The sequence below is a fragment of the Neodiprion virginianus genome, chromosome 5, assembly GCF_021901495.1.
Source record: "Neodiprion virginianus isolate iyNeoVirg1 chromosome 5, iyNeoVirg1.1, whole genome shotgun sequence".
Classification (NCBI taxonomy): domain Eukaryota; kingdom Metazoa; phylum Arthropoda; class Insecta; order Hymenoptera; family Diprionidae; genus Neodiprion; species Neodiprion virginianus.
In genome coordinates, this window is record NC_060881.1 from 19057959 (window position 1) to 19076801 (window position 18843).

General features: G+C 42.0%; 1 protein-coding gene across 3 annotated transcripts in view; it reads left to right on the plus strand.

Annotated features, from left to right (window-relative positions):
* The first annotated feature begins 209 nt into the window (after nucleotides 1-209).
* The window catches only part of LOC124306413 (uncharacterized), a 35770-nt gene continuing 17136 nt past the window's right edge, over nucleotides 210-18843 (plus strand). Inside the window, exon 1 of one of the 3 annotated variants that reach the window (XM_046767100.1) lies at nucleotides 210-337. In XM_046767100.1, coding sequence (XP_046623056.1) covers nucleotides 268-337 — 70 coding nt within the window. In that variant the 5' untranslated portion in view covers nucleotides 210-267. Of the gene's footprint in view, nucleotides 338-12136; nucleotides 13392-18843 lie in introns of those variants that run through there. The other 2 variants (XM_046767101.1, XM_046767102.1) reach the window with 2 other exon arrangements.

The following is an 18843-nucleotide window of genomic DNA, read 5'->3' on the forward strand; positions in this document are numbered from 1 at the left end:
GTTATTTTGGAAAATTGCTTTTAACGATATCGATTCGGAGAGAAATCACTTCTAATTTCTACCTAATTCATTCAAACTTTCTCAATCAAAGAAATACCTGCAATTCAAATTAATGACAAAGTTTTTCGAGGTTATATGAGTACTCCGCTCACACAGTAATAACGTTAGAATTTAGATTCGTAATCAATAATTTTGGTTAAAGGTGGATCGGTCCTGAACAGACGATGACGTCAATAAGGTTCTGGCTAAAAGCAGGAAAGAGAGCAGATGGAGGAGACCGAGGAGTCAGAAACAGGATACCGTAAATGGCGCCATGACGATTCGACATCGATAAAAGGTAAAAACACGCTCAGCAGATGATCACGGCTTAATAACGCGATTTGATCTCCTTTTTCGCTCAATAATCTTCACTTGAGTAGGTGTTTACGCAACGAAGTAGTATTACTGGAATTTGGAATACTTAAACTCGAAATACGCCATCTTGTCGCAGTAAATATACAAGATGAACTGGCTCGTATTTAATTATAAAAGTAGATTTCTACGCCATATTTTACCCTACATTAGCTTAATTTTATAAAATGAAAATCCAACTGCTTTGCCGGATATTTTGTATGGCTCGATATTCGTTGAATTGACGGAAAAGGATCAGCTGATTACCCATCTCGACGCCATATTGCCCTAATCACGGCCACATTAAGGATCCTAAGTGGATCGTTACACGGCAAGCAGGCTTCAATCTGAAAATAAATGCGGACAGAAATACAAATTTCAAGTAAAACCATATTGTCATTAAGTGAATATTGAAAATTTCGCTATTTCAATTAATGTTGCAAAAAAAAAACAAGGACCAGAATGTGCAGAACAGAACCTTCTAGTACCTAAATTCGAGAGAGAAAGAAACCTGCGGTGCTGTTTTCGAGCAGCTGCTCGATTGACTTACGATTAGTTAAGCTTCAGGTTCAGGTATAGTACACCAAATTACGTTCCACAATATATGGCTACACGGTGAAGAGCAGCATAGAATCCGGTCCGTAATTAAAAATCATTGGCTCAGGAAGTCGGCCTCGACTTCTAAAGAAATCCAGCGTCCCTTACCTGCAGCATATGTCCGAAAAAGTGTATTCTGTTTCATTTTTGCACCCAGACTTTAAACGGTCCATCAGTTTTTTCTCTTTGGGTTTTTTTTTTTATGTTTGTAGTTTGTGAAATTAAACGCAGCTATCGCAGCATTGTGTTCTTACTATTCTACTTTATTTATTTTACGATTAGAGGAAATTTTTGTTTCATTTTTATACCACCGGAAACGTTTATCTTACCGGAAAATTAAAATTACACGCCATACAGCAAAATGTAACACCGAATAGTTTCATTAACATCTATCTGTAAAAAACCAAAAGCTATTCCGTACTTGAACTAGGTGTAAGTAGTAATAATTTCTTTGCGGTGATATGCTCATCTTTTCTAATGCCTATTAACATAATAACAATATGGTTTCGATTACTGATTGTAAACCGGTTATAGCCAACCTTTTTCCGATTACCCGTACACAGCTATAAGTTCAATTTACATAACTCCATATCATGTTTGAAGTATACATTGCATATAGATACTTGTAATTAAATTTATTCGTTCTAATTCCGTGTGCTGTACAGTATATACGAATACAGATAGTACCGGGGAAAAGAAATCATAAGAGAGATACGATAAATTAGCAGCTTGGTCTATAACAATGTGTATAATACGTTTCCACAGATAAAATTTGTATTCTGCCTTTTCAAAAAAGTTTTCAAACCAGTGAAATTTCCTGGATTAGTATATGGTGCAAAAAGTGAGGACAAGAGGAGAAAAAGTGCGAAATGTAGTCTCTCGCAGAAAAATATTAAACGAAAAAAAAAAATACGTAACATTATGGTAAACATAATAATCGAAATGAGATAAAATACGAGATTTACCAAACGAAACGAAACAAATATTGTTCAGATCCCTAATATGGGTGTGTATAGGACAATATAGCGGCAAAAGTGGGTATCAGCTGATCGTTTTAGATTAATTTCGTAAATATCCACGCACGGAACAGATCATGCAAGGTATCAGACTCTCATTTTGTAACATCAAGGCAGCTGAAAGTGAAATAGGCGGTAAAAAATCACTGTTAAAATGAAATACGAGGCAGTTAGGGTTACGAATTTGTTGCCACCAGATGGGGTTTTCTGAATTTGAGGATTCCAACACATTCAACCGAATGAAAATCAGAAATCGGAAAAACCTACACGAAGCACACACGCCACCTAACAAAAACTATAAATCTAACTTTACGATGTCAATAAATTCGTGAAGATGGTAGAGAAATGGGTATCGATGATGTATGGAAAGAAAAGGTAGCGCTGAGGATACCAGACAAGCAGCCGAGTTCCTCGAGTCGGAAGATACAAAACAAAGAACAGCGGAAGTCGAGGGGTACTTCGACATTGCATTATCAAAACGGCGCGAAGCAGGAGTAATGCGAGACCTGCATCCGTCTTAGCTTTCCTTCTTCCCGATCGTCCGCATCATTTCTAGGTAAAAGCGTCTGACGATGAGATGCGGTACATCGAATCTTGCCTGTGCAGGTGTGTTATATCTGTAAGTTACGTGAATCTCGCGTAAGCGTTTTTAAGTAGGTTCATCACCCGTGAAATACGTTTGCTTTTGTAATTCAGTCGGTTCAAAAGCACGTATTCAATACATGCATACCATAAGATGAATTTCAAAACAAGTTCTGGACATTATTAGACGAAAAAACAAATTCAAACAACGATGCGATGAAAAAAAAAAGCAGAAATCCCAAGTAGGTATATGTAACGAGTACCGCAAGATCACGGCGAAGAATTTTGAAAAAAAAAAAAATTGGTAACACTTACGTTGAAGTTATACAACTTGCAAAATGCCACGTGTATTGTTATTGCGGATAAGCTTCTTCGACCAAAATTCACGATAATCTAACATCAACTTGTTCCGATGTAAGAGCGTTCAGGTTTCTTTTTTTTTCGTGAATTTCGATATTGTCTCCAGGTAAGGCGTGCCACATCACCCATGAAAACTAGAGAATAAAATAAAAAAAAAAAAGAAAAAAGAAAATAGGCATAAAACACTAGCTGTACAGCTTGCGGCGGCAGACGGAACCCCGCCGCTGACGCCAATGCTGGTGGGTGACGCACGCGGTACAGCCGAGAGAGCGAGAGAGACGAAGGAACGGCGGGCGGAGGGATAGATCCCCGTTTGATTGCGAGACGGAGACGGAGAGTGCGCACAGAATCGTTTCGTCGTGTGTCTCCGACGCACACCGAGGCAGCCACCCAAACCCGATACGATCCGCACCGTTGCGCGTTTGTGTGCGTGAAACGCGTCACCGTCGGGTCCCCGGCCTCCGTAGCCCGTAGATACGGTCCCTCGGTCCTCCCGGCTGCCGCGCATCCGCTTCTAGGAAATCCCTCGGCAGCTTCACCCCCCACTCCTGACGCTCTGCTCAGCGACCCGAGGACGCCGGGAATCCGTCGAGCGGTTGTGAAGGAGGGGGGGAGGGATCCTCCGACGGTCGTGGAAACAGAAATAAACAGAGAGAGGCGGTCGGTTTGAGCGAGACGGATGCACCGGAGAATTTCCCAATCTTCCGTACTCGTGCTTCCTACTAGTTGCATGATATTTGCTGATATATATTTCATATCGATATGTATCACGCTCTTTAATATCGATACGTATCGCGTTCTTTAATATCGATATTATCAATACATTGCTGCTTAAATATCGAAATAAAAAATATCGATAAATATGTTACATGGAAAAAGAACTGTAAATCAATTTTACTTTGAGTTATTTATTTAGATTTACTTTAATGTTAAAATTAGGCGCAGTTTATTCGCGCGCCATACTGTCTTCTTTCTTCGCTTCTTGATGCATTATACCCTGTAAGTTTTTAGTTTCTTTTGTCGACGCCTATAAATATTCACTATTCAGCATATGGATGGGCCATGTCGATTTAATGTTGCAAAGATCGATCTGAAGGGTATAAAAAAACCGATCTTTACTGTCAATTATGCGCGAGTCCATTTTAACAAGGTTAGGCAATTTTCGGTTCTGCGGTTCCGATTATGTTTATCTACCCATATTATCGACAATCAGTTTTGATGCTGATGCTGAAATTTTTGCGAATTATAATACAGTATTGTAAAGATATCGTTTTTGACACATATTGATTGTGGTACTTGTGTACAATTACAAAGAATCCGTATTTCAATATAAAATTATTAAAATATAACCAAAACAGATTCTATTTATAATAAATTTCCAAGGCCTGGCAAATAATCTAATATTTTGGACAAAATTCTGTCATATTTGCTACAAAAAAAACATTGATGTACAACATAATTGTTTTATAACGAAAACTTCTTCATTCATTCTATTTATCCCGAAGAAAGAAAATAAAACATGGTACAGGATTCATTTATTTATATTTACATAAAATTTTGAAATTCATTAATAATTTTGAATTCCAACGATTTCTCAAATCAATTCTTTTCGAAAAATCGAACATCCCTGTAATGATTATTGTGCAGAAGAACGGCATGCGGCTTGTTGCTTCTCTGCTCTGCAATGTGCGTGGGATTGACGCCGCTTCGTCGGCCATTGGTAATAACCACACATTGCGTAGATGGGTAGGTATTTGTACTATTATATTCGAACGTGTGTGTACCGAGAAGATGAAGACGCTACGCAATGGTCCTTGAATTATTGTCTCGAACCTAGGCCTTTAGTTTGCGATGCTTGTATATCTGTAACGATACTCGGGATCAAAAGGTTATTTTACCTTTGTGTGCGGGTATTTACGTACTGTATGCACACGATGTTCTAGCTGCTTTTTTATTTTACTATATTTCGCCGTGTGCAGCACGCATTGCGACTCAAAGCTATCCAAATACGTTCCGCGACGAAATAAACGTTTGCTGCAATTTGGTGTACCTTCATCTCTTATGTTGCACCTGATCCATGTGAAGTTCCAAGTCCCAAATTTTTTTGTACAGCGAAATTGGCGCTCTTTCCGATGGTAATCAGGGAATTGAAATCACAAATTCCCATTATTCAGCAATGGTAATAAAAAGACGCCAAAAAGACGGTTCCAAATGAGAGACTAAAGAATTTTTCGGGGAGAAAAAAATTCAGATCAAGACAAAATCAACTTTTGCAAACATCGAAGTAAAAATTCCTTTGCTATTTATATCTATCGGTTATATAAAACATTCGGACTTTCTCGATTTTACTTATTATACACATAACACTGCAGTTCATCGAAAAATATCTTTATTTCTGTGGGAATTTAAGCTGCATTGCGTGCCTGTTTTTTTCTCTGTTTCTTTATAGAGAAATTTCTTACGAAATTTTTAGGCTTTTCCGAATGGAGGTAAATTTCAACCATCCAGATGTCGAAATTTAAGCATAACGATTGTTTGCAGAAGAAAATGATAATTCAAATAACAATCACTGCGAAGAAAAAATTTTTTGTGAATTAAATTGATCGTCACCCCGAGCAGCCATCTTTAAAAAATTTCAAATCACCGAGTCCTGAAATTTCCACTTGTCATGTTATGCGAAACAGATCGTCGGTACCTTATAATGCAGTAATCATATAACACAATACCTACGTTGGAAGTAACATAATACATTGCAAGATACATGTGTACATGACGTGCGGGCATGGGGCATGTTTGTGCGTATTTAATACGCTTGCTGCAGAGTTGAGATTAGTGAGTATATTGCACGTTATCTCTATCTGTGGCGCCGCGACGCCTACGAATCCGAGATAAACGGGATCGGCGTTGGCAAGATTGATAAAACGGTGAACGGTCGAATTATTATATATAGCAACGATTCATCGCACGTATCGCACATTTATTTTTTGGCAGTGCGAAGTTCACAGATGAAAAAGCTGTTTCGACTGGATTATCAATGAGGCTTGCTCGAAGCTTCTTCGGAACGCCGTAAAAATGATTTTCACAATTTTGAATGTCTAGATAATCATTTTTTACTTTGTATCTCATCGGAAATGAGATGATTATTTTAGTTACTTTACCAAGAATCTTAGATAGCCTGGTTTTATCGTCCACGTGAAGATGAAATGATAAGGTAAGGACTCTTTACTATAGCATACTTTATTGTTGAGCAGAGAATCTTTCATCTTATCTTTATAATCGACACATAACACTGAATAAAGTAAACATAAAAGTCGCAGTTGATTCGTTCAGACGAGGGTAATGAAGTATACAAACTTAACTGCGGCATTATGACCAATGTAAAGTCAAATGTGGGGCTGTTCTATCTGAGATAATCGTGCCTAAATGATACAGATAACACAGGGTGACATCATACAGATAACAGATGATGATTGATGTTGAGTGTTCGTAATATTGAAGGAAAAATTGCTGTGAGTCGTTTTTCCAGGGTGGACAACAGCGAAGTTATTTCAGTTTTACCGCTTTCAACCTGAAAACAAAATCTTTTTTTTCTGCGCGACTCACGGAGAAGCCTGCGTCGAGAGGAATCCATGGCAACGAACCCAGCTCGTCCGTACTAATCTTGAATCAATCGATCGAGCGAGACATACGGTGGAATCGGAATTAAAATATTCCCTTGTAAATCAAGGTAAAGAATGTTCAAGTCGTTTCCTCCGTAATTTTCAACGCGATACCCAACAATTTTCTTGATTTTCTTCTGTGCAGCATGGCGAGATCCAAACGGTACTATTATAAGTGCGCGACTTCCATGCGTGAACTATAATCATAATAATCCCCGCGTAGCGGTGGTGCGAAATTAAGTATGTATAACGCAATTAACGAGGGCCGAGGTCAGCGTGATAACTTTTCTTTGTGTGATACATTTTGACTCCATAGCGTCATGAATCCACGAACCTATCTGTAGTCGCTTTCACATGTATATGACTAACAAACCACGAGATTTGTTCGCTTATCGAAATAATATTTGCACGTATATCTAAGAAGAAACAGTTAATTACTTTCTTTATTCTCTTTTACGCTGCTATCGAAACTTAACGTCCCATCTTTGCAACGAGCAATAATTGGTAACTACTCTATAGTAAAACTATCGAAACGTGAACAAGATCGTTCAATGTTTCGCAACAGTTCGATGACAAAAAGATGAAGCCCGTCATGTGACCTACCGAGTAAAATGAAAACAAAAGAAAATCCATCGGTTGAAATACATAGTAAAGTCAGTTTCGTGGTGATCAAAGAGACCCATGTGGCATCCGGAGAGCTGGGTTCGCAAAGCAATAGGCGACGATGATGAGGAGGCGGAGTGTAGTTTCGAATAGCGATTCTCACGAGTAATAATATCGGAGCCCAACAGGTACCCCGCACCATGATATACCGGCTGCGAGGGAAAGGGAGGGAGGTATATTCGTAGCCTACTGCGTGCGTGGCGTGCTGCAGACGCGACGGCGCGCCTCAGCGGCGTTCGGTAAATCTCGAGCTTGGCTGTGTGGATGCGGGAGGCATGTAGCCACACGCCCGTGAATAGAATCGAGGCATGCCTGCACGCACACGCTCACGCGCACGGCGCGCCGTTGGCCGTTGGCGCGGTGCACGCGTGGCGACTGACTGGTGCCAAAGCGGCCGAGAAGCCGCACGGAGATCTCGCTCGCGGGACAGACTGGGACGGGAAAAGGCCTCGGTATGGCACTCGGCTGTTGATCGCCGGCCAGCACGAGGAGACCCGAGGAGCCTCAGGCGGCAGCAGGACTTCGGGCAAGGCTAGTGGGAGTTCCTGGGTAGCCGAGAGCGGTGTTGTTCGCCCGACCCGACGGGACATTCCACGAAACCCCCCACCGCACGCGACGAGCCCCCCTTGTCGCTCCATGCCACCGTACTCCACGCTCTTCGACAAACTTGTCGGGAACCCCGCGCAGCACGCTGGAGCTGCACTCCCAGCGCACGCGCGCTCTGCCTGTGTTGCGTACACACATCCGTCGATTCGGCTCTCTGTGTTCGGGCATCGCTGCGCTAGGTTAGGTTGTACGCAGGCCTCGCACGCTCGCTCACTTGCCCGCTTACTACAGGGAGTTTGACCGTCTCGCAGGGACGAACTAAACTTCACAACGCACTACGGGTTTTTGTTCCAATATATTTTCATTCTTTTTTTTTTTATTTTTTACTTTCCATGTTTTGTAGAATTCTTCTTCAGTCTTCTTGCTTCTTCGTTGTTACGCAATTAAGATGGCGAGTGATAACAATCCCTTTGCACACTATATATTTCATCTGTTTTCCCTGATCAGTATACGTATCGTTCGACGTCGTTAGCGTTGATTATACCTATGCGTGTATCTGTGTTTTGATATGCTTGATGTTACCGATGTTGGGTAAAAAACAAAATGTTAATTGAAATTTTCGTTATTGCCGTAAACTGGTAAGGTGTACAATCGAGTGTATAATAACAATGAAACATGTTCAACAGCAGTTTATTTCAACAATAAAATTGAAGAAACTTTGGGTAAAACTGAAGTTGAATGGTAAATCTCTAGGTCAGAGGGATATATAAATACTCGTATTTAATTGGAGAACCTTCCACATACTGGACTGTAAAAACGAAAAAGTAGAAAAAGAAAGAAATTTCAACGAACATTCCTCGGTTGGATTACCGCTTTGTTCCAATTTTAAATATGCACTAACACTCAATACCGACTCACGTTTAATTCCTCCAACCCACGTGACCTTGAGGCTTAAAATTGTGAACTAGAAATTCAAACGGAAGTCTAAAATTGGTGCGAGGACCACGTTTCCGATCTTTGGAATACAGTTTTTTTTTTGGTCAAGTAAACCGATAGTGCCTATATTATAGCTTACACCTACATTTAGTTCTATTATACACGTTGATGAGAGTTTGTCGCAAGCTTTCCCACAACAAAGAAGAAAGAAGATGCAAAATAAGAATAAGTAGGCATAAATATTTGTCGAATATTCTCACCGTAAGTTACCTGACTGTTGTCTTCCGTTGCAAAATTCCTACTGCGAATGAATAAAACATAAATACGATAAAGACGTCACTAATATTGTGAAAAGGTTGTTCTTTTCACCTCTTCAAGTTTCGTTCAAAGAGAAAAAAGATCGGGAAGAAGAAATTAAGACAACGGGTCCGATTTGTTATTTTATTTTTCTTTGTCTTTTACTTACACATATCATGAATATAGAAAACAAATAATAAAAATCGGATATTACCTACACAGGTATTACATCCTAATCCCAGCCAGCGGCAAGAGAATCTCTCGATCACAAGACGGGCCGAAGTGCGAAAGGTGCCCGGGCGCATTTGCGCCCGTACATATTACGCCCCTGCGGAGTCAACGCGGTGGTTACGAGGCGGCATCGGAGCCGCAGGGCAAGCTGGTAGTGTTCGGTACGGCGAGTCAGTGAGTCGAGCCTACACAGCGGCCGGAGTTCTCTGTTATCTCGGCCCCCGCCCGCGCGCTTCGGCATCCACCAACGGGCGTAGCTCGATACACGGAATCGCCTCGTGGTTCTCGGAACGAAACAGACTGTCGCCAGCCAACCCAGACGGCGCATACTCGAGTCAGAGATCACCAGCGGCCGTGTCGTAGTAGCCTCGCAGACCCCGCTAAGCCGCCGGAGCTGGAGGGGTGGAGGAACCGAGGAGAGTCTAAGCGCCAAGAGAACGTCGTCGTCGTCGCCGCTGCGTCAGGATACCCGCGGAGGGACGGGGGCTGCGAGGTCGAATCCGTAGCCAGCGAGCCGATGATCAGTTGCGTAATACCTACAGTCAGTAGGGGAAGAATAATAATACACAAGGCGAGGAGCAGGAGAGGGAGAACCGCGTGGCGACGTCGAGCGAGCACGAGAGGATCGACTGCGTGTTATGAACCTGTGACAAACCCATAATAGGGAGACGATTTAACTGCGACGACCTGACACGTTACGCGCCGAGTATTTCCTCCATGTATGACGTACGGAAAAGGAGACCGTGGCACACGGTGCAGCGCCTTTAACCCGGTCCCCCCTCTGCCGCTTTCCACGTTCCCATCAGCCGCCGTCTGCAGGCGTCTCGTTTACTCCGTCGCCCCACCACCAACCACGCACACTACGTAGAGACTACACAATCGGCAACAGCAGCGGCCCGTAGGAACTCCTGGAGGCGTCGTAGTTTCTAATTCCCGTTTCGCCAGTGAAATACATCTATACCTTGTGAAATTCATGTTTGATTACACCGAGGCTTTACCGCGCGTGCAAAAATCGCCGACGAACGTCTGTGCATCTCGTTAATTCTATCGTCGAGGGTGAACGCGATTCATCTTTTTCAGATCAACACAATCAGGAGAGGGTGCGACAGAGAGAGGGTGAGAGAGAGGCCTCAGGTTGAGGGAACGGCGGCCTTTCCCCCTCCCGTTGCTGGCTTAGTTCGTATCCTCCCGCCCCCCTTCTAACCCGAGGCACCGACCGGCGTACGAACGTAAACAGTGCGTGAATCGGGGAACCGTGATGTGCTGCCTGCCGTCCGGGTGACGTCAGAGTCGGGAGTTCCGAACTTCCCGAAAGTACAAACAGAGAGAGAAGAGAGACCCTCCGACTGCCCCGCCACCGCACCGCACCGCGCCGCACCGCCCGCACCTCGCTTCTGAGCGACCAGTAACCAGTGACACGTATGATCGTGACGGAGAGTAACCGTAGGAACTTAACCTCTGCGCCACGGTCTTGCGACGGGCTGGCATTCGCTAATAACAAGTGAACTAAACACCCTTTTCTCTCGTTTTTTAAACACCATAACTCAATAATAATAACGATAATAAAACATCAAACAAGATGCTGTAACACAGGTAGAAACGAGATATAATTTTACGTTTGATTTTATCCGGTTTCTTCTTATTGTTAGTTTAATACTTTATTCAAACGAATTACACTGTTTTTGTTTGTTCTAAATTCGTATACAATTTCAACACTCGGCCAAATGGTTGTGTGTTTTAATCACAAGTGATGACAGATGTCTTTCGACGATGTTGTGTAAAAAGTTGTGTTGTTGTTCACATGTTCTCGTTGTCAACGTAGTTGAGTAATCAATTTTGATAACAAGAAATAAAAAAATTTTTAAAATGAAGTTTGTGAAAAATAATTTAATACGTTGCAAGTAAACAAAAAAAAAAAAGAAGAAAGATCACAATAATAATACTGTCAAACACGTACAGGCAAAAGTTGAACAGAACAGAATTTTCATGCGCGCGTGTGTGTTTTGTAATACGTGTGTGCCTATGTGTGCCTCGGTGGCGGCGTTTGAATAAGTGGTGTGCAATTAGGCGGGCGCAAATGACGTCAATCAGTCGGTAGGCATTACTCTATACCTATACCTATATAATATTACTATTACTATTCTCACTAACACTATCTATGTACACACACACACACACACACACATACGTACTTACGTCTATTACCTATCTAATATCCATCCATCTATCTATCCATCCGCGATTGGCAATATCGTACACAAGAAGACGAGGAAGAATTCACACCGTATTGCGTACACCAGTGTGCGTGTGGTTTGCTGATCTGGTGGGGGTGTAGAGGAAGAGAACTACAGTGCCACATGCGCAACAAAATTCGTGTGCATGCAGGCAGCTGGGGTTGTATCGCCTCGTTGTGCGGTGGGCAATGACTAATACGCACAGCGGTGTTTCACGACGCCACCATCGCCATCAGCAGCAGGAGCAGCATGGTAGCAGCATGCCTCTTATGCGTTGTTGCGTTGTCGTCCGTGGGGAGGAGATAATATCGTGATCCGTCGTTGTGTCGCACCTCTGGCGGTGTTGCTGCGGTCTCGACGTCACCACGAACAGCAGCATCAGCAGCAGGCAGCAGCAGCAGCAGGCATTACTTCGGACTCGTCCGGGATTTGCATAGCAAACAGATTGACGACGGACGACGTTGGCAAGTGGATAACAAGAGAAGTTGGTCGGTCGTTTAGTCCGCCGGTTACTCCTGCGAGTGACTCGTCGAAGGGGCGTGAGGGAGGGAGGGAGGGAGGGACACTCATCTGACCATGCTCTTCTGTCCTCAAATCGCAGCGCACCTACCTATTCTCTCCTCTACTCTGCGTGCCAACCGAGTCTGAAGAGTCAGTCCGGTGGCGACGAGAAAGAGGAAGAGAAGAAGAGAGGAGAGGAGAAGAGGCGGTCGAAGTGGTGGCGAGGGGAAGGAGGAGAAGGCGGAGAAGTGTGTGAGTGTTTTTGTGTGAGCGGCGGCGGGTCGGCTCCGTCAACTCCTCCAAGCCGAACAACGTCGTCGTTTCACAGTAGTCGAGTACGACGACGGCCGCGCGCGCGGTATGCTCGGCTCTTTCGAATTTAAGGAAATCCACTATAAAGGAACGTGACGTTCTTTTTGCTCCTTTGATATTTATCGGAAATAGAGACGTAGAAGAGGGGTGGGAAACAGGGAGGGAAGGAACAAGAACAACTCCGCGTCAAGTGCACCACCGTTTCTTGTCTCTCCTTCCTACTGATGATGTTAAAATTATTATGTATCTTCGACGAGATAGGTGAGGAGAATCTCGTCACCCCAAACCTTGATGTTGTGATTAATGATGTGGTGCACCGATCGTTATTATCATCCCTCAACTTTACCATGAAATAAGTTATTGTTATGTGAAGGAAAACAACGAGTTGTACAAGTAGTTTGATTGATATAATAACAAGTTTTTGTAAATTGATGTTGTATCTATAAATCTATAGTGAATAACGCGTGAATGCGAAAGTGTTTCAAACGTATAATTTATACAACAACAACAACAACAACAACAACAACAAGAATAATAATAATAATAATGATGATAACACCAGTGTTTAAACATTTGTCATATTATAGCGAATACATGTTTTTCTGTGATCGTAATATTAACAAGTTATAGTATTCATAAGTTTTCTACAACAGTTTTTAACGAAAGGTGAGAAGAATCGAAGTGGAAGAAAGCTAGAGAGTGTAACACAAGTTTAAAAAAAACAGAAAGGAGCGTGAAAAAAGAAAACATCGGAATATCGAGTTCAGTGACGACACGACTATAGCTTTTCTTCACGGACGTCCGTGAAAGGATAATATTAATACACGGTACAAGAAGAATAAGGAGAACACGTTGCAGGAGAAGATAGGAAAACGAAGGAAAAGAGAGAGTAACGAAAAGAAAAAAAAAAGCGTTGTGCACGCGCGCGTGTCTGTGTGTGTACGTGTGTGTGTGCAATGAATTATTGCGATTCGTATTCTTACGGAGGCTGCGAGATGAGCCAGGACCGAGCTATGCCGATGGAGTAACAAGTGAGCGGCGGCGAGGCGGCGTTGCCATGACGACAGGTGAACTAATACTCCCTTTTCACTCTGCCCCGTTGGCGGACGAAACGGCTCTCTTTATCTCCCTCTCTTTCTCTTTCCCGGAGTGTGTAAGCCGTTGTAGGTGCGTGTGTATGTGTGTGTGTAAGAAATGCGCGTGTGGGCTGCTGGCTTGGCTCATTGCTTGCCTCTTGCCTCCCACTCTACGTATTTTCTTCTCTCTCTCCCTCTCCCCCTCCTCTATCTTTCTATCTATCTCTCTTTCGACTACGTCGCTATCGGTAGTGATACACCGTTGTTTAGCACGCTTTAAACCGCGCGAGCCGGACGAAGCAGTGACTCCTCCGCCTTCTCGCTCCTCGAAGCCCGCACCTTTCCCGCCGCCTCCACCAACAGCGAGTAATATTCCGAGTACTCGACGCAAATTTCACACTAGTAGCTCCGTTAAATGCGCAAGCAGCGAGGAGAGGCTCCGTTGCTGAATCAGACGACGGAGTACCTCAAGCTCATTCCTCGCCATCCTGTCCCCTCCCCTTCGCTATAAATAAGTCATAAGTAAATTCCAAGCATTGATTGAGGCGTCGGACATGGTGGGAGTAGCGTCGTGTTTGCATGTCTCGTTCAGCCTTCTCAGCGACAGACCCACACGACGGATTTTATCGTTACTGTAATGTTTAAAATTCGAACGCTCCACCATTGGTCTGCAACAAAGTCTCGCGTCAACGTGATAACGATTCCATACGAAAATCTCGCTTACACCAATGATGGCAAACACGAGGCCATTGTCTTTTATTATGGAACCCTGGAAGTCTGACTCGTGTCCCTTTCTCTCTCTATCTTTCACACACTCTCTTCTCTCGGTCGGCTGACATCTGGTTGGCAAAGCCGGGTCTGCTTGTGACGGTTGGCTGGCTGGCGGTCCGAACGACCTCGTAGCATCGTCTATAGACGTTTTAGTGGGATCCAAAATTACTTTTACGGTCCCTCCACTTCTTCTACTACTTCTTCTCATCATCGAGGAGGGATTCCCGTTGTGATTTCATCACAGTGCTTTAACCCGATCATCTCTAATCGCTGATCATATATACCGCATGTTCACGTGTGTACATGTGTGCATTCATACATGCTTATGGAAAGAACGTATTACCGATGTTCAGAATGTGTAACCGCGCAGGGATATACATTATTACGTATGTATGAATACCAGAGCGACTCTGTACACTTGTTTGCCCAAATCTGCAGCAACAGAAATCATTGCTGGTTCGGGAAAAGGGAGGCAACAAAAAATCGTTGTCGCCACATGACTGATAAGTTGAGATATGTAATACGGATATTATACTATATATTATATACCAGTATAATTTTTGATCGGTTTACCGTAAGGCACCAATAATCGACGGCTCTTCTAATTAGTGTTTAAAAACAGTTCTTCGAAAAATGTCAATTTCTCATCAGGTATACTGCCTTGTTTATTCTTTTTTCATTTCAATCATTTTATCACGTCCGCCGACGATGATTAACAGCCAATGGTAATAACGCTGTGACGAGGTAATTCAATTAACGCTGCACATTATCAGTTACTTCTTGGAACGATATAGCAGGTTTCGAAAAATTGACCTTCTAGAAGATCAATAGGCCATTCACAAAATGTCTTTCAAAACAAATTTCCGGTTCAAAATATGACTGAAAGGCGTATTACCTGAAAGTAGTTTTTAGAAGAAAGGGTTTTAGAACACCCTGGGTATTATACGCATTTTTTTCAAAATCAGACTCGAAGACGTTTTCATGTACAGAACATTTCGTTCCTCGTAAAAAACAACTCCGAAACTTTTTATACACTGAATCTTACCTTTTCGATAATAAGGGTTAGACGTATTGACTATCAAAAGTACCCAATAAGCGAGTGACCTACGAAACATACATTGTTGTAGCTTTTTGTGTACACAAGGTATGCGTAAAAGACGAAATTGAGACGTTAAATCTGCAGACAAAAAATGAGTCTGCAATACGCATTACAAGTGAAATGGATCCTAAATCTACATTGGAGACGAAATGTGGATAAGTTACGTAATAAATACACAAATAAGCATCTAATGCGCCTAATGGCCTTCTTTCCGAATACGTCAATAGTATTGAAGTTGAGAGACGTCAGTTGTATCGATGAATTCACAAAATGGAACTGGACTTTAAAGTGCTTCTGCGAGAGACGTCACAGAATATTCCTCGGTCGCAAATTCAAACACAAAATGCATTACAACACGTAAGAGATCTAAGAAACGACGACTCGAATACAAATTCAATAAATATTCGAAAGTCTTCGAGTCCGCGGAGGCGGAATAATGGGTTCACGAATAATAACACAGGGTTTTCATTACACATCCTTAAAAAAATTGAATAAACCTTGAGGGTTTGATCAAACAAAAGGAATCCGAAATTATCGCTGGAGACACGTAACTCCTTGAATGCATCCGAAATGCGATATTAAGTCATTACGAAATTTGTCGTACAGACTAAATGCGTCTCATGGACATTCCGAATGCGATATGCATTCAGAAAACGTATAAAATGTGGTGAGCGTGTTGAGTATTTCTGAATTAACAAAGGTATTCGAAATACGTCCTATAAAGATCTTGAAAGCAAGATGAAGTACTGTCGAAATCTGGAATTCAAAAGACGTCTTCCAACCATCATGGAATGTATCCTATCAGCTAAAGAATCCAACAAACATCTTGCATAATGAAAAATGTATCCAAAAAACGTATTCATAAAATTTGACACGCGTCTGAAATAAAGTCTGAAACAGTATTGACAGCTTTACTTGTTCCGTGAGACGTTTGCCAAACGCTTCCTGTGGTTAATCAGACGGCTATTTCTAAATCAGATCGATCGATGACATTGAAATATGTTTTAGTTCTTGGCAAAAGAGCGAGGAGAGACTTCAACTCATCAATCACCCGAATTCCACCAAATTGCGACATGGTAGTACGTACAAATTTTTTAACTTTGCGTTCTTACAGAGGTACAAACTGTAGTTTCGTATAGAATACAAGTTTTTTTCGATGAGACTTGTCAATTTTACGACACAAGATATCCATCCAAAGTTCGAGATGCCGTAAACGATTAAAAGTTACGATTTGACGTTTTGTAGCTCACCGCATAAAATTATCCTGTCAATTGCAAACCGTTTTTCTGGATCGATGAACAGTGGGATTAAAGTTCCAACTTTGGCGAGACGGGGTCATACGCACGTGTTGGCATTAAACATTGGTGGAATGTCTCTTCACCTGTAACGACAATCCTGATAAATTTATACATTCGAATAATTTTTTGAACATGGTTCAACGGCACTGCGTTACAATAAAATTCTGAGAATACCTGATGACAACGCAAATTGGTGGTCACTTGCACTTGCTACCTGCGTCGACGTCACTTCCGCGAACATTTAAGCTGGGTTTTAAAAGAATTGTGTACTGTTGGATTTGCAACCTTGCTGAAAAATGCTCAAAGTATTTTTCCCTTCCTTTTGATTTTCTTATCCGCAATTCAGTACATCGACTAATTACATCCAGTCTTGGTACAACTTCGTAGTAAAGTATTTCGGTGAACTGCGCGTCGAACAGTGCTGTAGTATAACAATCGTATCTTTACAAATGGTGCGTGTTTGGTGCTTCAATACATTCAGGATAGAAAATCGCGTTCGTTGCGGCTAGAATGTACGAATAAATTAGCGATGCATGGCGTCAATGAACGGGCGATAAATGTACCGGAAAAAATACCCGTCTATGTGATTCTTGTCAAAGAAAATTGGTGAAGCGGAATCCAATAACTGAAAATAAAAGCAAAGGAGGACCTGGTCCAGGTTCGTTGAAAATTCAAGTAACACTTACGATTATTTAACGACTTCCACGAAGTAAAACTAACGCGCTATTATATCTGAACTGCGCACTATTAAATATTGGAATAGGAATACATTAATTTATATAGGATAATATTCCAGAGCTGTGTGTCACGTGAAACGAAAATCTAGTCTTATTTAGGGGTTGTTTCGATGGTTAAAAAGGGTGAAACAACTGCAACGGAAATTCAACAAGTGCTTCTGAACGTAACCTTGATACGAATATTTCTTCCCTTGTGAAGAAACTTTACCGCTATATTTTTAATCCGAACTGTTCTCAATCCCATTCAAAGCAGCAATATCCATCGGTTTGGACGAATTTCATTAGAACACATGCGTTTTAAGCTAATGGGTTTACATATAACGAGAGGTAGCTGACCGATCTTTTATTATCTGACCCGACAAGAAAACTACACAAAACAACGAATGCGCGATAAAGAATAGCAATGACAAGATAAAATCATTCGCATTGTCTTTTATTGTTCATAGCTTGATTTTTGTACAACCCACCGAATTTAGCGATCAGCAAAACTGTTAACAAGTGATTGCGTAGGAAGTATATACAGGTTCTGGTCACCTTAGTACCAGTTGTGGCCATTGTTTGATCTAATTGTAGCCATATTCCTAACGTATAATTTGAGGTTATGGCCATGATTGTAAATAACGTAAACGTATAAGTAAACATTGATTATCCAATAGTAAAGTATACCAAGTATTTAAAAGCTTCTCTACAAAGCTTGCCCAATGTCGAATTTCAGTTGTGACTTGATTAATAAAAGAGGTTGCAAATCAAATCGATGAACACAGAATTTTTTTATATCTGGCTACAATTGGTACAGTGACAACAAATGGCGCATCTACTGAATGTTGATCAGGGTTCGTCCAACTGCATCTGGTTCTCTCAGCCTCCTGCGGTCGGTGAGTTGCTTCGGCATGAAGTGAGTCTCAGAGTCGGGGACCGCCGCCGAGTGTTCGTGACTCATTCGTCATAGTCCGGGATTCTCTAACAGCGGATATAATACGTGTGTCTGTACACAATGTGCACAAACACCGAGTTGTGCTGCACATCTGTGCCGACTGTGCAACGCACTTACAACTTGCAATGCGATCCGTTGTTCTCCTCCTTCTCCTTCACCCCGTCATACGAGAACAGAGCATCCAGTCAATTCACTTCGCGATGTTTATTGTACTCGTATATCACATTCGTACGCTCTTTTCATGGTACAGCTGAATGGACACAGAAATCATCAAATAGGGTTGGACGTAGGTGTAACGTTAAAACTACCACACGTGAATAATTTACAAATTGCGATTTATTATGCATTGTAGGTCGGGTCAGAATGTGGAACGCGCTAATTGATCCCTCATTCCATTTCGTTTTTGCGTCGCTTCTCCGAATCCGAATAATGTTCAATTCTTTTCCTTGTTCTCCTTTTTTTTTCTCGCAGAATATTATGACATTTTGTAATCTGGATTTATCTAAAGTTCTTTTTCTTTTGTTATCAAATTAATACCTTTTGTGCAATTGTTAGCACGCTTAGCTTTTTGAGTCCAAATTTTTGATCAAATTCTTCTGATTAT